General features: G+C 47.1%; 1 protein-coding gene across 1 annotated transcript; it reads left to right on the top strand.

The window, feature by feature from the left end:
* Positions 1–10,172: 10,172 nt before the first annotated feature.
* On the top strand, positions 10,173–18,750 carry SFRP2 (secreted frizzled related protein 2). The gene is made up of 3 exons (XM_086346223.1): positions 10,173–10,919; positions 13,298–13,378; positions 17,570–18,750. Exons 1-3 carry the CDS (start codon positions 10,421–10,423, stop codon positions 17,872–17,874), a joined length of 885 nt encoding a protein of 294 aa, XP_086202349.1. The 5' UTR covers positions 10,173–10,420; the 3' UTR covers positions 17,875–18,750.
* The last annotated feature ends 7,119 nt before the right edge of the window (positions 18,751–25,869 follow it).

The raw sequence follows: 25,869 nt of genomic DNA on the forward strand, positions 1-25,869 counted from the left end.
AATCTGTGTGTCAGACTTATTCTGACACTGTTTCCTTCCAAAATCACACCCACCAAAGGGGGGAAGAGGGAGCCCTCCTCCACTGTTGGTGGGAATGTAAGTTAGCCACTGTGGAAAACAATACGGAGGTTCCTCAGAAAGCTAAAAATAGAATTACCATATGGTCCAGTAATCCCACTCCTGGGCATTTATCCAGACAAATTCTAGTTAAAAAGATACATGCACCCTTATGCTCATAGCAGCACCATTCACAATAGCCAAGACATGGAAACAGCCTAAATGTCCATCAACAGACGAATGGATAAAGAAGATATGATATCAGAGATAGATAGAATGGAATAATACTCAGCCATAAAAGAGTGAAATAATGTCATTTGCAGCAGCATGGATGCAACTAGATATTATCATACTAAGTGGATTAAGTCAGAAAGAGAAAGACAAATACTTTATGATATCACTTATATGTGGAACCTAAAATATGACGCAAATGAACCTACCTATGAAATTGAAATGGAATCACAGACATAAAGAACAGACCAATGGTTGCCAAGGGACAGGGGCTGGAGAAGGAATGGAGTGGGAGGTTGGGGTTAGCAGATGTAAGCTTTTATATGTAGAATGGATAAACAACAAGATCCTGCTGTATAACACAGAGAACTATATTCAATATCTTATGATAAAGTATAATGGAAAGAATATTTTTAAAAGAATGTGTATATATACATACACATTATACATATATGTATAACTGAATGTGTATATATAAGTGTATAACTGAATCACTTTGCTGTACAACAGTAATTAATACAACACTGTAAATCAACTACACTTCAATTTAAAAGAGAGTGAACATGTTCCTCTCCCAGAAGCATGAAATGGAACGGCAACTCTCAACCAGGACTCACCCTCCCCTCATCTTCCCTGTGTATCACCCTCGTGGTAGGCAGAACTGAGCCTTCCAAGGATGTTCTCCAAGAAAAGTTCTGGTTCCCAAAGTCCATTTCTCTGCACAGAGATATTTGGAATATGTGAATGTGGAAAATAGCTCAGAAAAAAAGAGCTAAGCCTTTTAAAATTCTAACCATGCAATTCTTGAGGTTAAGAGAAAAGATCAATTGCTTTTGTTTTTTCACGGCAAATCTAAAATTCCTCTTTTCAACCAAGTTGATAAGGGAAATATCATTGGGAAATATGAGAAAAACAGTTTCTGAGTTGTGGCCAACCTGTCCAAATGCCAGAAGACATGATCAAACTTCTAAGTTGAAAGAAATCTTGACAGTGAGGAGCTTACCAGACCCAAGTTTATCATGACAAGCAGAGTAGGTAAGAAACTGGAGAGGAAGCCTCCGTGCAGAGGAACTCCCTCATGAAACTGAACAAATATTATATTGAAAGGTAACCTACTTTGACATAGATCAGCATTTGTTGACCTATGGAAAGTTGTTACAAACAGTATGCGTGTATGATTGCATCTTTATAAACTTTGTGTGTATTCATTTTATCTTAAGTTAGGAAAATAAAATTTACGTTTCCTTTTTTTTGGTAAATCTGTGCAGTGAAGTTAAAAGATTTCCACTTTCCTTTTTATAAGTCTCTGTGTTGCCTGTATTTTTTACATGTATTACCTTTACAAACTACAAGCATTGGTCAGGGTGGGGGAGCAATTTATGAGTAAGTTTCATGTTAACCTGATTTAGTTTTCAATTCATTCCTTCAGTCCTCCATTCAGCTGTCTGCTATTGGTTTGGGAAATACAACTGTGAAAGATACATTATTTATCTGGTGGTTAACGAGAATTTCCCATGTTCCTATTATACTTCAGGGTTTTTTAGACATTGAATATTCTTCTGATAGTTCATAAACTACACAGAATGCAATCTCCTTTTATTATTAATAGTTTAAGTTGGTCCTATGTAAGAACAAAGAACATCTGTTCCTCTCAAGATCTTTTACAGAAGGCTTTATAACAAGGTTTATAACTATATTCTGTCACAAAAGGGAACTCAGGTTCTCAAACATGACCCACAACACATATTTCCCTCTGTGAGAAACTCTGTCATCCTCACAGCTCTTTATCCAAATGCAATGGGAAAAGTGTTTATCCTGAGAAATAGGTGCCATCTTCACCTTTAAAGTAAATACAAGGAAGTGGAAATTTTACCTACAAATACTAAACCATAAACCCTTTGAAGGTGGGGTCCTCTTGATTACTCCCACAGTACGTAGTAGAGGCCCACTAATCTTTTGATTGGATGAATGGAATTAAATCCCAAGGAACTTGAGGAATTCCTTCTTTAAGGCATTAGCCTGCTAATTACATCATCCATGGTTAAAGAGAAGAACATGGTAACATTCCATGGAAATAATTCAGTGACTACCTGCCCAAGTCTTCCATATACCAGGAGAATAACCTAGGGAATAATACATTCTCTCACCAAAAGTAAAAGGAATCTGTTTTGAAGCAGGCTATAAGCATGATTGATAACCTTCCCCACCATTCCACTCTTCCACCACACCCAACTGTTTTGAATGGAATAGTAAATAGCATGGAGAAGGCAGTGGCACCCCACTCCAGTACTCTTGCCTGGAAAATCCCATGGGCAGAGGAACCTGGTAGGCTGCAGTCCATGGGGTCACTAAGAGTCGGACACAACTGAGCGACTTCCCTTTCACTTTTCACTTTCATGCCTTGGAGAAGAAGATGGCAACCCACTCCAGTGTTCTTGCCTGGAGAATCCCAGGGATGGGGGAGCTTGGTGGGCTGCCATCTCTGGGGTTGCACAGAGTCGGACATGACTGAAGCGACTTAGCAGCAGCAGCAGCAGTAACTAGCATGAGAAGTAGAAGTCTCAATAATACCAAATAGCATAAAGACACGTTTGCAGTATTTATTCCAGGAAAGAACTGGTAAAACATCAGATAATCTTGCTCATTTTAAAGCTCTAGTACAGACAAACTTGGACATAGAAAGGGTTCTGAACTAGTACAAATAATAATAAGCTGTCCTCATAAAAGCACTCTTTTTTCTTTATTTTCTTCCAGGGCAAAACTTGTCATGAATTACTTTAATTAATTAAGATTTCAAGGAAACTAAGGGAAAACCGCAAAGCTCTGGACAACATGGCTAAGATGATCACTAGACACTCCACAGACTGGCCATCTCTCAAAAACCCAATTTAACATTTGGAAATGTTATTTTTATGTAATATTTCACTCCCCATTGTACCACTGGAGATTTACAGGAAAGGAAAGTGAAGTAGCTCAGTCGTGTCCGACTCTTTGCAACCCCATGGACTGTAGCCCACCAGGCTCCTCCCTTCATGGGATTTTCCAGGCAAGAGTCCTGGAGTGGGGTGCCATTTCCCTTCTCTAGGGGGTCTTCCCGACCCAGGGATCAAACCAGAGTCTCCCACATTGCAGGCAGACGCTTTACCATCTGAGCCACCAGGGAAGCCCCTGATCACTGGAGATTTACAAGCTATTAAGAAATACTAGGCTTGCTAATGAAATTTTGTTAACATTTGGTGCTAACAAATTCAGTCAGTGCTGAGTCTGTGTATGCTGGATATTGTAGTCTGAAGTTACAGGTTACACTATCAGCCCTAAATCAACTAAAAACAAATGTTTTTTCTCTAATTTACAGATTTGTCACTGTGAATACCTGTGACTTACTGAGTATGTCACAAAGGAATGAATCACTCTAATGAGTCTGACAAATGTCTTATTTGGGGAAACATAAAAATCTACCTCATAGAGAAAGACCTTAACAGACAAACACACACAGAGTATGAAAAGGTATCCCTAAAAGTAAATTCAGTAAGAATGACAAAGGGCCTTTGATTTGGGGATTTGTCCCTGGAAAGATTGTGCATGCGTGCAGGAACTCAGATCCCATCTGTTGCTTTAGCCTCAACAGACTTTATTGTATTGACTTTGTGCTCTTATCTGATGGCAGTAAATTCCCACCAGAGTGAAACACCAGCTTAGCAAGTGATCCCTGCTGTTCAAATCAGACTATGGAGCATGCCTTTCTTACCAGAAATGCCCTGTGCCTTCTGGACCGCCCTCTATGAGTGACCTTGGGATTTTGTACTTTCCATTCAGGATTCCCTAATGTGAGCAATTAAGAGATGCTTCATTGCAAGAGTCTCATCAGCAGTTGCAACACATCAGTGAACAATAAACTACTGGGACCCCAGGAAGAGAGGGGGAAATTGGGAAGAAAGAGACAAGGGAGAAGAAAGGGAAAGTACCCACAAGGTTCCTTGCAGAGAAGCGGGGCTCAGTATCTCTTTAAGTAAGAATGCCCAGCAGACTAGGTGGGGGGACACAAATTCCAAGTTTCTGAAGCCCCAAGACCAAGTAATCACTACTGGTCCAACAGACTCGAGACTTCCTACTGTAAACAAAAAGTTTCTGGGGAGGACACCTGCACTGAACAGAAATACAATCTCCTTCCCAGAGGTCCAGCCACTGAACCACCCCGGGTGCCTTTGGTTTCATTGGTTAGATTTCTTTGTTTTGATTTTGCTTTGTTGTGTTTTGACGCAGACCAGGGATGCAAGCGGACAGACCATGTGCTAGTTCCATTTTTAGAATACCCCAAATGTCTAGGGTCATTTTCCCATTAAGGTAAGAAGAGAAGGAAAATGAAAACTGGTGTCTCCCAGAGCAGACAGTCTCAGTAATGAGCCTCTAGCTGTTCCTGGGAAAAGCTTATCGTCAAACAGCTTTCTCAGTTCATCCCAAGCCGGCTTTCCCCTCCAGGACTGGGGAAGAGCAAGAAAAGGATCTGTTGCATTAGCAGATGATCGCCGTAAGTCTAATTGTTTTTTGTTTTTTACCATTTTGGAGCAAATGTTTTTCAATCGTTTTCTATGGAGCTCCAAAAGCACCCATTCACATTGCCTTCAGATCTTTCTCAACGAATTCGCTATGCTGCTGCTGCTAAGTCGCTTCAGTCGTGTCCGACTCTGTGCGACCCCAGAGACAGCAGCCCACCAGGCTCCCCCGTCCCTGGGATTCTCCAGGCAAGAATACTGGAGTGGGTTGCCATTTCCTTCTCCAATGCATGAAAGTGAAAAGTGAAAGTGAAGTCGCTGAGTCGTGTCCGACTCTTAGCGACCCCATGGACTGCAGCCTACCAGGCTCCTCCATTCATGGCATTTTCCAGGCAAGAGTACTGGAGTGGGGTGCCACTGCCTTCTCCCAGAGTTCACGCAGATCCCAGCAATTACATGTCTCGCTTCGCGGCCCGGTAGGGCCGGGGGACAACTCCTGTTTCACCCCCAAAGAACCGTCACCCCGAGCCCTGCGCCAGCGCTCCGGCAGAGCGCCGACCGCAGTCCTGGTCTCCGCCGCCCCTCCAGGTGCCTTCCTCTGCCAGCTCGCCGAGTCAGAGACTACCTGGGCCTTTAGCTCGCTCTTGCAGCTCCGATCTCGGGCCCGCTGACCCCTTAGATCTTAAAGAAAGAGATACACGAGAGAGCTCGGGTTAGCAGTTGGTAAACTGTTCGCTCTCAGCCTTGACTTTTCTTAAAAGGCGAGAGGCAAAGGCTTTGCTGTCGCAGACCCGGGCCTCGGTATCGGAAATCCGCAAGTGACCCGCTGGGCTCCGAGGGCAGGAGCCGACCCGCGGGTACTCGCCCCGCGCGCGTTTGCGCCCTGCACTTTCCAGTCCAGCTGCCGTCGGTGTCCCAACGGTGGGTGCAAGGGAACCCCAAAAGCGAAAGAACCAAATAATTCCGGTTCCTGCTGCACATTTTTTTAAAAAAGAAAACATCACGCCCAACGTGTAAAAAGATAAAATAGCTCTCAACTGAGCCATCTGAGCAAAGGAAGCTGATTCGCAACCCTCATGGGGAAACCATCTGTTTTGGAAATGGCGCCCCCACGTGGCCGCCGCGAACCCCACCCACCCGGGGACTTAGTCCCAGGAGAATGTGACGTCACCCACACAGCCGGCAGGCGCGCGGCCAAAGCCAAACCTTCGTGCTGCCCCGGACGCCCGATCAGTCCGCGCGCATCCCCACAACCGCCGAGGCCCCTGCAGCTCCAGCAGCCGGGCCACGAGCTGTGTGACCCGGTTCCGGTTACTTCACCCCTCCGTGCCTCAGTGACTACTCCTTTTCAAAATGATACTAATCACACCCACCTGCCGAGTGGCAGTGAGATTTCCGGGTACAGGGAAGGCACTCAGCCGGCCTGTTAGGGCTTCGGCGCGGGGCGTTCTTCCCCACTCTTGAGTTGGTGTAAAAGGCTAAAGTCCCAAGAGGCCGTGCATTTTAACAAGGAGAGTCGAAAGCCAAGCTCCCCAGTGTAGAGGAAGAGCGGGTCAGTGGTATGGACAGTGGAGGCTAAGAAGCTTGTTTTCGATTCGAGGTTCCCCTCCACCGGTGCTAGGTCAGGAGAAACTAAGACGTCGGCTTATTACAAGTATTAGTTCTCCCGCTTCTTGCCTGCACCCCCTCTCGTCCGAACTCTCTTTACTCTCCTATCTATTCTCGAGGGGCTGGCGTGGCGGGGACGCATTTTCCCGGGTTCCCCGCCGAGGGAGAGCAGACGCAGGGGTCCGGCGGCTCCGGGCTGGGAGAACGCCTCCGCCGCCCTCGACTCAGGGCAGAAGCTCTGAGCATCAGAGTGAGGGTCCTGCCTGCCCAGAAACTCTTCCAACCAGTACAGGTTGAACCAAGCCGCTGAATTGCTCTGGAAAGACTGACAGGAACTTTTTTTGTGCCTCAACATTCTTCAGTGCCTCGACAACAGAAAACTAACAGAAAAAGAGGGCCAAGTTCAGGCTCTCAGGCCTACAGCATTAGGGTGGGATGTGGTTCTGGGCCGGGGTTGGGGAGGGGGAGGACGAGGGTGGGGAGGCCCTCTGAGGAGTGGACACCCACCACTACTTACTCTGAGTTTGTGTGTGTGTGAGTGTGTGTGTGTGTGGCGAGGGTGGGAGGCCCTCTGAGGAGTGGACACCCACCACTACTTACCCTGGGTTTGTGTGTGTGTGAGTGTGTGTGTGTGGCGAGGGTGGGAGGCCCTCTGAGGAGTGGACACCCACCACTATTTACCCTGAGTTTGTGTGTGTGAGTGTGTGTGTGTGTGTGTGTGTGTGTGTGTGGCGAGGGTGGGAGGCCCTCTGAGGAGTGGACACCCACCACTACTTACCCTGAGTTTGTGTGTGTGTGTGAGTGTGTGTGTGTGTGGCGAGGGTGGGAGGCCCTCTGAGGAGTGGACACCCACCACTACTTACCCTGAGTTTGTGTGTGTGTGAGTGTGTGTGTGTGTGGCGAGGGTGGGAGGCCCTCTGAGGAGTGGACACCCACCACTACTTACCCTGAGTTTGTGTGTGTGAGTGTGTGTGTGTGTGTGTGTGTGTGTGTGTGTGTGTGTGGGGCGAGGGTGGGAGGCCCTCTGAGGAGTGGACACCCACCACTACTTACCCTGAGTTTGGGCGAATAGTTTCCGTTCCTAAAACTGACAACCACTTATTGGACCCCAGAGGAGTGGGTTGTGGATTGGTGAGGAAGGTAACATCGACTCTCCGTGTGGAAAAGAAAAGCCTCTGACGTGTTTTGATAAATTGCATGGATAGGAGACCCGTAGGCCCAAGGGAGAGCACGGAGCACAGAGGAGTTCGAGTCACCGAAGGCGTCGCCGGGCTGCCCCGCGTGCGCCCATCTCTCTGCGGCGGCACAGAGGCCCGGGCTGGGGAAGCGCGCTGCCAAGGTCACCAAGCGTCCGTGTTCGTGCGTTTTTTGCACAGACGAAGGGCAGCGCCCGCGTCCAGGCCTTATAAGAGGTTATTCCCCTGTTCGCCGGCAATCTGCTTGTCCGGCGAGCTCCACTGTCAACGCGCACACGCGCTAGGCCGGGCGCGAACTAGTTGCCGAAGGGAAAGGAAGACGCAGGCCGCGAGGGTGAGGTCTGGGGCGGGTGGCGGGATGCGCGGAGGGGCAGCGACCCCGAATCCGGCAGGCGGGAGAGCGACGCTAGGCGCCGCGGCGATGCGGACCCTCCTGCGGCTCCCGGCGCCCCCTGGCGGCCAGTGGGGCCGCGCGGGCTCTCGAAACAATGCCTCCGGCCGCACGGGCCGAGAAGCGCCTGGGTCCCCAGCCTCTCCCGGGCATTCGGCCGCTCACCGCCTCGAACCACCCCACTGGCTTCCAGCTCCTTGTTCCCCAGGCTTTTGATCGCCGAGGGCCTCTGAGAAGCGGAGGCGACCCCGGGGAGGGCGTTGGGGCTTGGGGCGGTGGAGGTGGGAGGGCCATCATCCCAGCCCCGGGCCCAAGTCTTAACATCTCTTAGAACTGAGGCATCGATCAGCTGCTAGGTTCAGTGTGCTTCTGTTTTATTGAGGTTTATTTTTCAAAGTCCTTTGTACTGGGGAGCGGGGCTTATTAGCTAGACCCGAAAAGACCCAGGACCCTTTCCGCGGAGGAGCGCGGCCTTCCGCTGCCGCGGCTGGCCCTTCCCCTGCAGAGCACCGGCGCGAAGGAGAAAAGATGCAAACTGGTCTTTAGGGACCCAGATGTTTGGGTCAGAATCAAAAGATATTCTCCTTACAGGTGGCGATGTTCCTGCTGTATTCACGGCCAGGAGAAAACACTAAGTGGGTTTTCGCCACCCACACATTAACCCCCTCCTCTAAGCAGTGGCGGGCGACTTGGGCCTGGAAGGCCGCCAAAGCCAAAGCATCTTCCGGAAGAAGGGAAATAGAGAGGCTGAGGAAGGAGCCTACTGATGGCTCTGGATGGCTGGGAAGGAATAACAATGCGCCCACCTTCCATATGAAAGACCCGTGGCGGCCCGCTCTCCGGGAATTCTCTCTTTGGACCTGCACCGCCAAACTGCCAAGGGGGGCTTAGGGGGCGGAGACGATCAACCAGCCCCAAGGGGAAACTTGGGGCGATTAGGAGAAAGGAGCCCCCCCAACACACACACACACACGCCTTCCTCCTGAGGCCCCCTAGCCCGGGTTACAGCTGTGAACTTACTCTTTGGAGTCCTCCTCGAGCTGGAGTCCCCAGCTCCGCGGGCGCCCAGACCGACCTCTTGGTTCGCCTCCGTACACCTGGCGCCCTGCACGGTGCCCGCGGGCATTGTGTAGGACGAAGGAGCGACCTCTGCCAAGGCTTCGTGGGTGTCAAGGCAGAGCTTCTTTCCCTGCCCCCTACCCCTTCCCTGCCTGCCTACCTGGCGCACTTTCTGCCAGCCCTCTGTGCCCAGCACCAGCCTTCCCAAACTGTGCCCTGAAGGCATATACCCCTGAGTGCCCGCCGCCAGGTACAGAGCGGGTTAGAGCGCGCGGTGCTTTTGGGTCTTGAGTCTTCCGGTTCATTTCGGAAGGGGAGGCAGGTCTCTTCTCCCAAACCGGGAAATGGTGGGCAGTCATGTGTGATTCTGACGAGAATCTGTAGAGGCGCTTCCACAGTGACAAACTTTTCCAGACTTAGCCCCAACACAACAACACCCCCAGCGTTTTATTGACATTCCCTTTTTCATGCAAAAGTTTTGCTCCGACGACTCTACTTGTATAAATTCTCTGCCTTTTGAAAGGGCAGGCGGGAGCACTCTGCACGGGTGGGCCAGACTGGGAACCGCGGCTGGGGATCCGAGAGGAAAGCAGCCTCGCCGAGCGGCCTCGGGCAGGCCGGACCCTGGCGTGGACTGCGGGCACAAAGAGAGGGCCCGCAGCTGGCTCGCGGCCGCCGGGAATGCAGTTCCGCCCCGCAGCCCCGGGCCCAGCAGAAACTTCAGGCTGGGGTCAGACAACCCCCGTCCCGGGCCTCGCGGGGGGCAGTGCGCGTTCCCTCGGGACTTGGCCACAAGGCCGCCGTTCGCGTCCCTCCATCTCCCGCAGCCCGCTCCCTGCACGCTCACTGTTGGGGCGCAACTGCCAGGCTCTTCTATTTGTTGTTTGTTTGTTGTTCACAGCAGTCCTAGAGCGCGCGCTTGGCAGCGTCCTGCGGGGCGGGGGGGAACAGGGGTCGGTGGGCGCCGCCAGAATTTCCTTCCAGGGAGCGCGTGAGGGGCATTCTCAACGGAAAACCAGACGCAGAGAGTAGTGACCAACCCTCCTCGGATTACTCTCCACTGGCTCCTCCCTTGCTCCCCCCACCCGCCCCCCACCTCCAGATTTGCATAAAAAAGGCCAAGAAAACTCTGGCCGGGCCCCAGCTGCGGCTCACTCTGCTCCCCCCGGTCGGAGCCCACCTGGAGCTGCGCGCAGGCTTGCAGCGCGGAGCCCAACGCAGAACCTCGCCCGCGCAGTCCCTCGCGCGCCCCGCGTCTCGGCGCTGATTTCCAGGCCCCGGAGCCGCGCCAAGCGCTGCGAGCGGACCCGGGAAGAGCTCCGGCCCCCGCCGCCTCCGCTTCACCGGCTTGGCTCCCTCCGCCCCCGGGGGGTCGCGCACCCACGATGCTGCAGGGCCCCGGCTCCCTGCTGCTGATCGTCCTCGCCTCGCACTGCTGCTTGGGCTCGGCGCGCGGGCTCTTCTTCGGCCAGTCCGACTTCCCCTACAAACGCAGCAACTGCAAGCCCATCCCGGCCAACCTGCAGCTGTGCCACGGCATAGAATATCAGAACATGCGGCTGCCCAACCTGCTGGGCCACGAGACCATGAAGGAGGTGCTAGAGCAGGCGGGCGCCTGGATCCCGCTGGTCATGAAGCAGTGCCACCCGGACACCAAGAAGTTCCTGTGCTCGCTCTTCGCGCCCGTCTGCCTCGACGACCTGGACGAAACCATCCAGCCATGCCACTCGCTTTGCGTGCAGGTGAAGGACCGCTGCGCTCCAGTCATGTCCGCCTTCGGCTTCCCGTGGCCCGACATGCTCGACTGCGACCGCTTCCCCCAGGACAACGACCTTTGCATCCCCCTCGCTAGCAGCGACCACCTCCTGCCGGCTACCGAGGAAGGTAGGCCCTCCTCCTTATTACACCCCCACCACCAGCTCCACGAAGACCCCGCATCCCGTTGCGTTGACAGGGGGCCAGTCCCAGGCGGGGCAGACGCTCTCCTTGCCCTGATTTGTCAGCGTGACAAAACTGAGATAATCACCCCTACACACACACCAAAAATATATATATATACACACACCCAAGTCTCTCATTCCCTTCCCCTGTTATACCAATTGCTCTTTCATAGGAACAGTTGAAAAGGGAGGCGCCGGGCGGGGTCGGGGTGCGGAGAAAATGTAGAACTGAAAGAGGTCTTTTCTTTGTAGACACATGCACCATTCTTTCAAAAGATCCTAGCACGGGGGCCGCAATTGAGATAGTTGGAAGTGGCCCTCCGTGGAGGAGTTGGCGGGTGAGCACGCTGGGCAGAACACCCTGGCCTGAATCTCACGCAGCACGTTTTTACCACTGGGCAGGATTCTAGACGCAGGGACATTCCCTACAGCCACGATCGCCAAAATGTGCAAACAGATAGTCTTTTAAGGTACTCTCTGTTTGCCATTCAGGCTTTGAAAATAAAAAGTAGGACTGGCTCATGTGTGCTGAAAATTCAGCTTTGGTTGTAAGTGCCCAGGTGTCCAAGAAAGAAGCACAAAGGGAATCTCCAGAACTCATTTTTCTATCACTAATCAGCTTTTATCTTAGGAGTGGTTTTAATTAACTGGAGAAAATCGTGCAAAAGAGAATTTCCCAAGTTTTTTTAGAAAACAGAGGGGGAGTTCCTGCGCAGAAACCATCAAAGCAATGAAAACCTCATGGGCTCTTGATATTCTTCCTGAAAGGAAAACATATACAATGTGTCTGAGCTGATTTAGGTCCCCCGGGACAGAAAGGGGGCTTCCTAATCCCTTTCAGGGCTCCAGCAGCATCTCCCTTTCAATCTCTAATTGTTTTCCTACAGCCATCATTAGTTAAAGAAAATGCAAAGTTGCTTAGCAATCTTTCCTGGCAGGCACCATGAGTCTGCAATCATCTTATTGGTTAGATTTATAATTTATTGCAAATGTTTGGCATATTTCAAACATTTGTCCAACATATACCACAGACCAACCAATACAGGTTAGTAACATTTTATATACATTCTTAGAGCTCCTAATTGGAAAAGTTTCATTTTGTTTGAGAGAGAGAAGTTAAGGGCAGTTTTATGTATGTTGCTTTTGTTTTTATTTTTCACAATCTGCACCAACTTTATATACTACATTTCTCAAAAAAAAAATTTCCCCTTTCACAGTAAAAGTTTGCATTTTTCAAAATCTGCTCTGCACTTTCTCCAAATTGATAAATAACTTCCAAAATGAGTCATACAGGTTTTCTTTCCTGTGAAAACGCAATTTCATATTAATGAACTTTCACCTAAATTTTAAAGACAGTATTAGTACATTTATATGTGAGAGAAAATGAATGTTTTCTTCTTTCCCTTTTCCCAAGGAATCAGACTCTTCTAGAAGAGCCGTTAGCTGGCTATCTCATAATTGAGCTAGTGCACATTCCTGGGTTTGGTCAGACCCCTGAAACAGTTTGCTTCAACTTACTTTGGCTTCTAGAAAAGCTTTGGGTTTTTGTTTGTTTGGGCTTTGTTGTTGTTTTGTCTGCTTGTTTTCAAGCATCTGAAACAGGCAAAGAGAGGAAAGAAGAACCTGCACCAGGGAGGAAGGTAACAGTGAAGTAAATGCTGCCTAACTCAAGCACAGGCTTGGCAGAAAGCACGAGGTGACGCAGGCCCAGGTAGAGCAGGCTGGAGCTGCTAGTGAGGTGTGCTTCCAAAGGGGAAGCTCAGATGCAGCCTTACCACACTAGCCACCTCGCCCAGCCCAGACTTGAAACTCCCTCAAGATGACTCCATCCCCCCGCCCCCTCCCAGAAGCAGCTTGGCTGAAGAGCCAGCAGAGGCCAGGCTGCACTGGTGGCCTGCAGCTGAGAAAGATGATCTTTTGGCCATCCTTGGTGGTTGCTAGTTTTCCAAAATCCTTCAAGGGTCTTTTAGTGCTTTCTCCTCAGAGAGGCCTTGGGGCTAACTTTTTCAGAGACTGTTTGTCCCAGGAGTGGGAGGAAGAGCGAAAAGCTACAGCCTGTCTCAGTTACCTGCAGCCGCGCCCCCACACTCCACCACTGGGAATATTGTACACAGTATGTAGGCATTTTTGCCTGTCAAAAAAAAGGGGAGGCATGGGACACTTTCTTAGGCATGAGTGGTCCCTCTTTATAAATGAGGCAGAGTTAGGGGTCTTACAGGACAATTGTTCCTCTTGCCTGAAGAAGCCCCTACCAGTGAGTTGTTTACAAATGCCATCTGCTGTTTCCTTTCAAGCAAAGTTACTAATTTTTCACGTTTCTAGCTCCAAAGGTATGTGAAGCCTGCAAAACTAAAAACGAAGATGACAACGACATAATGGAAACACTTTGTAAAAATGATTTTGGTAAGTAAACACCACCAGCAAAAGTTTTATTTTCCAGAACAGCTTAAAGATAACAATTCATTAAGATGTTACTATTACTAGATAAAGTAAAAGTGAAAGTCACTCAGTCATGTCTGACTCTTTGCAACCCAATGGACTATACAGTCCCTGTAATTCTCTAGGCCAGAATACTGGAGTGGGTAGCCTTTCACTTCTCCAGGGGATCTTCCCAACCCAGGGATAGAAACCAGGTATCCTGCATTGCAGGAGGATTTTTTACCAGCTGAGCCACAAGGGAAGCCCTTTACTAGATAAAGTTTGGGTAAAATAGCATCACGGCTCATCTTTCCTTGAGCTAATCATCTAACAGGTTATCTTAGTTTCCTCTCTACATTAACTATCTTGTATTGAATTATATCTTTTCTTAGGTGAGAGTCATTGCTCTGTTAAGCAACAATCAAATAAATGAGAATTGTTCATATCATGAATTTCAAATGGCACATTTTTCACTTCACTTTGGCTTTTTCTTGCCAGCAAGCATAATCCTGGCCCATGTTCTCTTTTAGTCACTTAAACACGTGTCCCAGGGATGGAAACATGTAAATATTAGCCTCAGTAAAACAGATTCAAGACATTAAGTTGGCCCCAAATAGAAATTTAGTCCAGTGCCAAACATGATGCTCTGCTTCTCGTATTCCACTGACCGTGAGTATATCCAAGGTACTAGTTAATAATTTGGTGGAAAGAGTTTCCTTGAATTGGAAAAGAAAAAAGCTAGGAATTTACTTTGGCAAGATACATGTAAGGTGCTGTGATGACACAGTGCTCAGGGACTCCCAAGTTCCATGGTGTGTAAATCACTTCCCTTAAGGGAGAACTCTAAGAGGAAAGAGGAGACTGTCCACTCAGAGCTTCAGCAGCACCTCCTCTGAGTCCTTCAGCCTCTGTGGGGATCGAAGGAGCCAGCTAGACATAAGATCAGCACTAAATTCAGAGCTGGGGTGGCAGAGAACTTCACCCAGATTCCTGAGACATTCATGCTTTCCTCCTCTTCCAAGAGCAGGCATTTCTTGGTGCGTTTGAGGGTTGATGCCCTTTAAAAGTATTTATTCAAGCAGAAGGTTGAACTTACTGGTAAACAGATGTGGTCTCTGTCCTAGCAAATAATAACAGACTCTAACAGACCTCTAGGAACACTTCTACATACTCAGCTAAACCCTGGAGACAGAAACCACTCCAGTGCATAGTGTGGAGGAATGACATCCCACCCTCGCCTTACAACTTACCAGCCAGAAGTCTCAGACCTGGCCAGGTCCCTGAAACTCTGGAAACCACTAATCACTGCCCCTTACAACCCCAGGTCACTTCCAGGAAGGGTCCTGTGCTTAACCTTAGCTACTCCTAGGACACCCATAGCTATAGGAGAAGCTTCACACAGCTGAGGAAGGGGAAGGAAGGAGGCAACTCAGTTTGAGCTACTTCTCCCACTCAGCAAAAGCCACAAGTGGATGATAGGGTTGGATGGGGGTGGATGTCTATACTCAAAGACAAAAAACTCTCAGAGTAGGAGATGGCCAGGCATGTTGGCAGCAGCAATCCCAAAGCTCCAGAGCCTTACCCAAAACACGGTTCTTAGCTTCCATGCTCAGGATTTAAGGGCAAATTTTTAAAATATAATTTAAATAAAGTTCATATAAAAATGTATGGCATTTTATTCTGGCAGCTTACAGCCTTTGCACTAGCTTTAGTACAGATCTCTCTCCTGACTTCTATGATATAGTGAAGCTCCAAAAAAATTGAAATTAGGGCTCAGGCACATGCGTGCACATGCGCGCGTGCACGCGCACACACACACACACACACACACACACATTACCTGCTTGCTTAGTGGTTTACCTTACATAAGATCTCTTTCCTAAAGATGCTGCATCAAGACCTGTGAAAAAAAGTGTGTGTGTGTGTGTGTCTGTCTGTCTGTCTGTCCCAATGTTCTCTTTCTCTTACCTTGGAACAACTTGGAAGTCATTACACTTATGGTATCACACATGCAGATACCTCACAAGTTTGTTTTCTATTTCTTCATGTTCATTTTGTCCCAAGGGGGATAATAAACTTAAATTGTATGGGGTGAGTCCTATACTGGTTTATAAGTGGTTTTCCACATCACCTATGTAGTATGGGGGAGTAATGAAAGGGTAGAAGGAACAAGGTAGAAATCTGATGTATTTAACTTGAATCACCCATGAAAGCATGACAATCTCCCCACTGTACTTCTGAAGGACAAGAAAGATGGAGAAGACCTCCTGATTTCAGTAGGGAAAGTACTGGTGAAGAAAGAATAGATCAGAACTGCCTGCCTCTGTATGCAACCTTTTGTTGGTCCAGACAGTATTGGGTTGGCTAAAAACTTAGTTCAGATTTGTCTATAACGTATTATGGAAACAACTTTTTAGCCAACCCAATATCATCACCTCTGTCTCCAACACACCCTGCATCACCCCCTCATACCTTCCATCCAGGGCACGAAAAGTTACTTAAGAGCTTTGATTCCCTATATTTGGTCCCAGCAGAAAACCCAGGAAGGAAACATCTGAAGTTTTCCCATGGTAAGCTCTTAAAAAGTTAGTTATTTCATAGCTAGAGAAAGATGAGTCATAAGTCTTCCCTCTGATTAAAAGTGATGATTTTTCTGATGTTTTGGGCTCAAGAATGTTTAGTCTGACCAGGCAAAATCTCACACATGCTCTGTCTGTGCTATTGATGAGGGTCCCAGGTAGCATGATAATCACTTCTCCCACCATATACCTTCCCACTCCCAGCCCTTAGGCCGAGGCCATAGGACCATGTGACATTGCCATGTGATTCATCTCACAAAAAACCCTGAGCACCCAATATTATGACCCAGATGCATCTCAGACAAACAGTGGTTGGCCAAGTCCCAGCATGCTTGATTTACCTGGCTGAGCTTCAGTCGTTTCCTGCTCGGCTGGAAAAGCCAACTTAGTCTAATTCCTCTGACAGAGAAAGAAAGAAATCTCCAGAGCAGCGATTTCTCACCAAAAAACCTCTTCCTCTATTACTAACTTAAACAATGCACTAAACTCCATCAGAGTCAGGAAGTCACACCTGCATATAATCTCTATGGAACAATCGTTAACACATTATAGTTGAGCATGTGAATGCACCAGCCAGGACAAGAGATTTGATACTGTGGCTAAGATCCCAGTGGTTTGGGGACTCGAGTTCTGAGAATTAGGCTCAGCTAGGGCACAGCATAATTGGGTGACCTCTTGTAAATCACTGAATTTCTCTGGATTTCAGATTCTTGGTGTACCAACAAGAGAGCTTAGCTAGATGATCCCGTAAACCTTAAAATTCTATCCCTTCCCTGACTTCATGGAGTCTTGAAATTTAATTCCAGCATGTATGTTTGTAGGGTTTTCTTTCCCAAAGCATACTGTTCATGACTATAAAATGTGTCTTTTATAGTAAACCACTTACCTTAGGTCTTAGCATTCTAATGAGTCTACATATCCATCTTGGAAGCAGTGCATATATGATCTGTAAATGCCTTAGCCTTGGACAGGCAAATGATAGCATATGAGGATGAGGTCTTCAGAAAAACACTTTTACAGCTAAACATGTTGTGCTCTTAAAAAGAGTCTTGGATATTTTTTCTCCAAGTTACTTTACCAAATCAAATGCAGCTGTAAGATCAATTCTCCTTCCCTGTAGTCTGTTCTTTAGAAAACAATGATTGTGTGATATAATTTCCTTACAGGTTTGTCCAAAAACCTCTCCAACGTCATAAATTGAGTTTAAAGTTTACAGCCACAGAAGGATCGTGTTTCACCTAAGTCAGGCATTTCTTTTCATGGTGAATTTTCCAATAGGGGAAGTCATTTGTCGAGGAGAGCACACTCCACATGCAGCCTCCGTACAAACACAGGAACACAGGGCAAGGAGGGAAAATCAATTGAGTCCACAAGGGGAGTTTTTAAAGGATGGCTGGTTTGAAACAAAGTGCTCCATCAATGCTTTGAGGCTTTAGAAATGGAGCCACCTGCTGCCCTCAGCTCCCAACCCCCTGCCTGCGGCCCCCGTCGACCTCAAGGAGCTCCTCTTCCCTCTCCCAGGCGAGTCTAGGACACGCGGGGGGGATTTATGCCCTCCTTATCACTGGAGTGATCCTGCCCCCTTTTGTGTTCGCAGCACTGAAGATAAAAGTGAAGGAGATCACCTACATCAATAGAGACACGAAAATCATCCTGGAGACCAAGAGCAAGACCATTTACAAGCTGAACGGAGTGTCCGAGAAGGACCTGAAGAAGTCGGTGCTGTGGCTCAAAGACAGCCTGCAGTGCACGTGTGAGGAGATGAACGACATCAACGCGCCCTACCTGGTCATGGGGCAGAAGCTGGGTGGGGAGCTGGTCATCACCTCGGTGAAGCGGTGGCAGAAGGGGCAGCGAGAGTTCAAGCGCATCTCCCGCAGCTTCCGCAAGCTGCAGTGCTAGTCCCAGGCCAGCCTCGCTGCGGACCCCTCCCAGGGCCCCGCCGACCCGCCCCCGCTGCTCTGGGACCTCAGCGTGGTTTCCCAAGCACAGTCCCTCGGCTCCGGCTCCGGCCTGGAGCGGCTTCCCCTGCCTTTTGCACGTTTGCACCCCCAGCATTTCCTGAGTTATAAGGCCCCAGGAGGCCTCAGGAACAGATAGGTGTCTTCACATAAAGGAAAAATCCACCGAAATCTTGTAGAAATATTCCAACTAATAAAATCACAAGGATTTTTATGAAGTTTTTGAAAAGGTCAGTTAAGAACTATTTCACGTAGGTGCAACTGTGACTCTGGCTTGATTTTTTTGGTGGTTTGGTTTGGGTCCGTTTCCACTGAGGTTGCCTTAACGTGCAAACAGCTTCACTTTTCTGTATGGCCCGAACTTTCCCTTTTCTGTTGTGGGTCCAAAACCCAGTTGAGATAAAGCTGGCTGTTATCTCAGCACCTCTCTCGGCTGCAGCCTGATACTCAGCACCTGAATTGTGTAACAAGTCATTTGTCATTTAACATCCCTGCTGGGAACTTAACAACTAGCATGTATTGCGTTTTGCATTTCCAGGTAGAATACTTCCATTTATAAAAACCACATTAACCACCGTAGCATGAGTTCTTCAAATAAAAGGCAAAACAGACCAATTTTATGATTGACCCGAGTACTTTAAACTTTGTTTAAAACACTTTTTTACTTAATTTTGCAGATTAAACCATTGTAGCTTACCTGTAATATACATAGTAGTTGACCCCAAAAAGTTGTAAAAATATTGCTTTAACCAACACTGTAAATATTTCAGATAAACACTATATTCTTGTATATAAACTTTACATCCTGTTTTACCAACTCCCTGTCTTCTGTCTTGTCTTCTCAGTGGGAGGAACTGGAAAGGGAGCTGAATGAGAGTGATCACCTCCTTCCTCCCGAGGCCCAGCCCTCCTGCGGTTTGAAGTGTCTATTTCCTGTGTGACTCAGAAAGCACCTCACCTCTCCACCACCCATCCCCTGGCCCCTGCTTGTGTCTCACACCCCACACAGATTCTACTACTGCAGACCCTGCAGGGAGGCAGAGGTTTGCCTGCTTTGGTCTGGTTTCAGCCATCCAGTGGCAGCCTGGTGGCAACACAAGCCTGAACCTGAGGTTCACGAGCTTGGCCGTTGTGCTTTTCATTTCTGCAGATTTTTATAATGAAAAAGAATCACTATTGCAACAGTGTTCATTCTTTCCCCACTTAAATTCTAACAGAGCCATGGTTTGAAGAGCACCCATTGAAAGGCAGTAGGTAGGGAGGGGGTGGTGAAAAGAGAACAGGAAAATGAGAAGGGCTTCCATCCATACATCCATCCAAATGCTTCATTGTTTTATTTTAGGAGGCTCCAGAGAAGTTCTAGTAAACACGTGAAGAAACTAAGGCTCAAAGGGATTAGGCACCAAGGCTAACATGAGGCTGATTCAGAGCTGAAATTCAGGTCTTTCAGATGACAAATTCTGTCTTCTGTTCAATCCAGGGTGGATTATAGGAGCAGGGTGGCACATCTCTATTCAACAAATGTGCACTGTACATCTGCTACATGTCTGGCCCCATTCTAAGTGCTGGGGAACCATATATCAGCTCCTTGTCCTTATGGAGCTGACATAACAGAGTAAAAGAAGAGAAATAATCACAAGTACAATGACATTTATAATGTAAGTTATATGAAATATAAGGACAGGTAATACACAAGATCAACAGTGTCCTCAACAAATCCGAAATTTTGAGTGGTGTTCCTGCAAAGCCTTTACGTGACAGCATTTTGTTGATTTAGTTAAAAAGTTTGCTGCACATACAGCCATGATCTCTCTATAGCACTTCAAGCTCTGGTGGCTCCAAAAGGCAACAGAGCCCCACTGCCTAGCTGAGCTGCACAATTTGGGCAATCTCTTTCCTCTTCTGGGTTACCAATTGACTCGGCTTCTCATCTGAGTCCACAGACTCCTAACACAATCCTCTTCCTACAAGGCATCCATGGACTAAATGAGGGACACTCATGATTAAGGCCACGACTCATTGTAAACATTTGAAACCGGAAACTTGGGATTCTGGAAAAGGCAAGAGAGAGAGAGAAGATAAAAGACAAAAGAACAGTAGACAGACGCTTTAGGAATTAGAAAGTGGAAATAAGTATAACACATCCAAAAAGAGTGGAAAGAAACAATTGGAAGATGCTGACCTATCTGAATGTTCCCTGTCCAATCAAAACAGATGTTGCCTGCCCACGTTAAAGAATGCGGACCCTGGGGCTCCATAGACCTAGTTGTTGCCAGACATTGCCTCCTTCGGTCATGATGTGAGGAGGTAGTAGGCACTCCGATGCCTGCCTGCTGCCTTACACACCCTTCTTTGAATTTTCCAATCCCCCACACCCTTTGTTCCCATCTTTGTCAAGACTGAGCCAACAAGACATGCTTGGAAGAGCACATAGATTTTTGGTTCATCTTTCATTTTGTTTCATTGTTTTCTTTTGCATGATGATTCAAATATAGGTATGGCTCATTTCTTTTTGAAATAATCATGACTGTTGTATTCTTCCTTAGTTTTTCAACTATCAGATTTCTTTTGTAGACAGGTGAAAACATGAATGTTCATCCATTATTCTGGAAAAAAGCAAGGAATCAGAAGACATTGGATTTTTGTGTTTCCTAAGATGATTCATGACCTGTTAATAAGCTGCCAAGATATCCCACATAGGAGATCAGAAAAGTTTAAAGATATAAAAGCTCCATATCTACCACACGTGTGATTCCTCCTCCCTTTCCTACATAATTTGAGAAATGAGTTGTTCTACAGGAACACATTTATAAGAGTTGTGGGGCAACATTTCCTACGTGCTCGAAGGTCCTATCTATGTGCAGTGAAATTCATAGGGTTAAAAAGGATAAAGAGGTCCATTTTATCTAACAGTACCCTCCAGTCTTCATTCTCTATTCTCTTATCAAATGATAATTTGATTTTTTGCCTTTCAAATCTTGCTTACTACTTGGTTTTCAATATTCTTGATGGGGGAGGGGTCACCTTGGAAAGCAAGTCAAGGCATATGTATTTTAGGGTGCAATCACTGCCTCTGGGTTATGAAACAATGTGATTTCTGCCCCTGAAACTCACTGTACAAATACAAAGTAATTTATTAACTCAGCAAAGACTTTTCTAGCGCACCAGCTATCAGCGTTGATGCATTCATTCGACAAGTGTTGAGTGCTCACCTGCACGCCCAGGTGCTGTCCCAGGTGGTGGACGCACAGCGATCTGTCCTCCTTCAGCTTCTAGTCTAGAGTCAGGAATTGTGCTCGGCGCTCTAGAAAGAGAGATGGTTCATTCTCCAAAGGAACTCTGAATCCAGTGAGAGAGAGAGACAAGCAGACAAATCATCCCAACATGCTGTGTTAAAAGAGAGTATAGACAAGCCCAGGGATGGCATAAAGGAGAAAGTGTTTATCATCAGTTTGACATGTTGGCCAATCAACACTGCACAATTACCATGCTGATGGTGATTTCCAGACACTACAAATAAGCCTAGCATAAGGCCCATTGCCTTTATAATCAATAAATGCCCCATAGTCTCAAATTACAAACAAATGAATTCACATTTGGCTCAGAAATAAATAGCCTTCAACATAATAAAATATTTTGAAGCTGTTTACAATTGTCCAGAAAATAATGCAGATAAAAAGCTGCTAAAAAAAAAAGCTCTTATTGATACAGATAGCGATTAATATAGTGTTAGAAGAACAAATCAAAGAGTTTAGCTGTCACAAGATGTCCCAGAATGTAGTTATAATCGTCACTAATTTAACAACCCAGATAGTCTGTTATGCTATGAAATGAGCAAGGCATGAGAACTTAGCACCACTAACTGGCTCCCCAGTAGAAATTCACCTAAAAACTGGTGCACCCTCTCATGCGTGCACGTGCTTTCTTGTGCACCACACAGAAATGTAGCTCTGACAGAAAATCTTCTAGTCTAAAACAAACCACTTAGCGGACTAGAAACTACAGTCCTAGTGGCAAGTACCTTGGTGTAGCTTTCGAAATTCAGAGACACCTAAAAAGTCAGTAGTTTCTGCAAGCCTGACACTACTTATGGGCAATCAAGAATTATTACTCTATAAATTATGTTTAAGCTCAATCCATTCTCATTTCCTGTGTATCCTCTGTTTTAAAGTGTGATTCTCGGAGCTTGTTTCTGTGTGAGAGGCACCCTGATTAGGAAGGAGCATCAGTCTGCAGCAGCCTGCAGCAACTACTCTTACCCCAACACACCCCTCTGTCTCACCAGCTCCCCATGCTCCTCAAATTCTGGAGCACACTGGGTTGCTCCAGGTGGTAGAGCCAACCACTGCCTGATCAGAAGTAGTTTAAGCAAAGAGGGATAAGTGGAACCGTAAGTACTCGGTACTCTTCCACTCTTCCCAGAAGATTTTTCCACCTCGCACAAAGAATTCAGGTGCCTCCATGCCGCCCTCTAACAGCATCAGGCTTCCAGTCTGCAACAGAGTACCGAGTCGACTCAGTTATTCCGCAAGCTCACTTGAACACCTACTGTGTACCAGGTGCTGTCGTCAGTGCGGAGGTCCCAACAATGACCAGCACACAATGGTTTCTCTCATGTGATCACAGTCCAGTGTGACACGCCCACATGTGAATGTAACGTGAACTGAGACCCCAAACTCTCCAGACCTTTCACTTGTTCTTATGGGCACAGATAAATTCACATTGAAATAACACTAAGAATCAAAATCTCTAGAGCCGGGAAGTGTCACTAGAGAATTTTACCAAACATTTAAAGAATAACTGACACCAGTTTTGCACAATCTCTTCCAGGAAATAGAAGAGGAGAGGGTGTTTCTCAACTCATTTTATGAGGCTAATATTGCCCTAAATACCAAAACCAAATAAAGGACAAAGGAAACTATCGACCAATATCTCCCATGAATTTAGACACAAAAGTCCTCTACAAAATATTAGCAAATCAAATCCAGCAATGTGTGAAAAGAATAACATGTTACAACCACACTGGTTTATCTAAGTTATGCAAGACTGTTTCAATATTCAAAAATCAATCAATGTAATCTACCATATTAACAGGTGAAAGAAAAAATCATATAGTCATGTCACCTGATGCCAAAAAAAAAGCATTTGACAAAACTCAACACCTATTCATGGTAAAATCTACTGGCAAACTAAGAATGGATAGGAGCTAGGATACATGTGTGTGTGTGTGTGTGCATGCGCTCACATGCATGCACCCATGATCAGTCATGTCCGACTCTTTGTGACCCCCTGGACTGTAGCCCACAAGGCTCCTCTGTCCATGGAATCTTCCAGGCAAGAATATTGGAGTGGGTTGCCATTTCCTTCTCCAGGGGATTGAACCTGTGTCTCTTGCATCTCCTGCATTAACAGGCAGATTCTTTACCACTGTACTACCTGGGAAGCCCTGGAATATAAGACTGACATACAAAATCAACCGTATTATATATACTAAGAGCAAACAAGCAGAAATCAAAACAAAATCACAATACCATTTACAACTGCTCCAAAGAAAATAAAATATTTAGGTATAAATATTCTGTATGCTGAAAATTACAAAATGCTGATGAATGACATCAAAAAAGACCTAAATAATTGGAGAGACATACCATGTTCATTAATTGAATGATTCATCATGGTGAAGATGTCAGCTCTCTTCAAACTGATCTATATGTTTAATTTAATACAATTTCTATCAAGTTCTCAGCAAGATTTTTGGACATTATTCTAAAATTGGTATGGAAAGGCAAAGACTGTAGAGTATCCAGAATGATTATGAAAAAGAATAAAGCAAGAAAAATCATTATTCCTATCATTAAGGCTTACTATGCTGTGCTGTGCTTAGTTGGTCAGTTGTGTCTGACAATTTGCAATCCCATGGACTGTGGCCTGCCAGGCTCCTCTGTCCATGGGGATTCTCCAGGCAAAAATACTGGAGTGGGCTGCCATGCCCTCCTCCAGGGGATCTTCCCAACCCAGGGATGGAACCCAGGTCGCCTGCATTGCAGGCAGATTCTTTATCACCTGAGACACCAGGAAATCCCAAGAATACTGGAGTGCGTAGCCTATCCCTTCTACAGGGGCTCTTCCCAACCCAGGAATTGAACCAGGGTCTCCTGCATTGCAGGCAGATTCTTTACCAGCTGAGCTACCAGGGAAGCCCCAAGACTTACTATAGAGCTTCAGTAATCAACACAGTATGGTACTGGTCGGGGGGACCAACATATAGATTGATAGAATGGAACACAGAACCCATAAATGAACCCAGCTAGTTTTTTTTACAAAGATGTAAAACCAGCTCAATGGAGTAGGAATGGCCTTTTCAGTAAATGCTGCTGGAGAAACAGAATATTCCATAGGCAAAACAGAAAGAATCTAAACCTCCCATGGAATACAAAAACTAACTCAAAGTGGATCATGAACTTAAATGTAAAACCATTGAAGTTTTTGAATAAATAGAACATTTATTATGTAAAGACCTAGGATTTGGCAAAGAGTTCTTAAATTTGATACCCAATGCACAGTCCATAAAAGGAAAAACATAAATGGAACCTCTTCAAAATGTAAAACTTTTGCTATTCAAAAGACCCTGTTAGAAAGGCAGTCCTAAGATGGTGGAGGAATAGGACGGGGATCCAGATCACTTTCTCCCCCACAAATTCACCAAAAGAACATTTGAACGCTGAGTAAATTCCACAAAACAACTTCTGAATGCCGGCAGAGGACATCAGGCACCCAGAAAAGCAGCCCATTGTCTTCTTAAGGAGATAGGAAAAAATATAAAAGACAAAAAGACAAAAGAGGTAGGGACTGAGCTCCATCCCAGGAAGGGAGTCTTTAAAAAGAGAGAAGTTTACAAATACCAGGAAACACTCTCACTGCTGAGTCTGTGGCGAGGCTTGGAACCACAGAGGGCAACATAACCGGGAGGAAAAATAAATAAATAATGAAAACCCACAGATTATGTGCCCAACAGTAACTCCCCCAGTGGAGAAGCAGCTCAGACGCCTGCATCCGCCACTAGCAAGCGGAGGCTGGGCAGGGAGGTGCGGGCTGCATTGATTACAGTAAGGACTGGGCATGAATGCCCCGAGGGCAATCTGAGGGAAGTAACTTGGGCTAGCAAACCAGCCGTGGGAAAGCTACCACGCGAAAAGCCCTAACCTAAGATACCGTCAGGCCCGCTCACAGAACAAAGGACTGAGCAGAGCTAGCCGGCTGCAGGCCGGCCTATCCCCCTCCGGTGACAGGCAGGCAAGGGCAGCCAGAGCCAAAAGGGGGCAATTGCGGCCCCAGAGAGGCATTATCTATCAAACTGCAAGCAGGCTTCGTTGCTAACCAAGACTTCTTGGGATTCTGGACGGTCAACATCCGCCTGAGAAGGTGCGCCAGTTGTACACCCAGAAAACTGAGCGGCAGGGACGGGGAGGCAATAAGTCACAGCAACTGCACTCGCCAAACAGCTGATCACCTGAGCTGCTCGGACCTGGGAAGGGCACAAAACACAGGCCCAACTGAGTCTGAGCCTCTGAGGACTACCCGAGTACCTGAACCTGAGCGGCTTAGACCTGGGAAGTGCACACAACCCAGGGACGGCCTCAGACAGTTCCCAGCAGAGCAACCTGGAACCTAAGCAGTGTAAAACAGGGAAAGCACACACGCCGTGAGCAAGGGCAAACCCAGTGTGGCGAGACACTGCAAGCGCACACCAGTGTTGTTTGCAGTGACCCTCCCTCCCCACAGCATGACTCAACTGCTGCTGCTGCTAAGTCACTTCAGTCCTGTCCAACTCTGCATGACCCCATAGATGGCAGCCCACCAGGCTCCCCCGTCCCTGGGATTCTCCAGGCAAGAACACTGGAGTGGGTTGCCATTTCCTTCTCCATTGCATAAAAGT

The sequence above is a fragment of the Bos grunniens genome, chromosome 17 (genome assembly GCF_055505025.1).
Source record: "Bos grunniens cultivar Pamir isolate PY7600 chromosome 17, Bosgru_T2T1.0, whole genome shotgun sequence".
Lineage (NCBI taxonomy): Eukaryota > Metazoa > Chordata > Mammalia > Artiodactyla > Bovidae > Bos > Bos grunniens.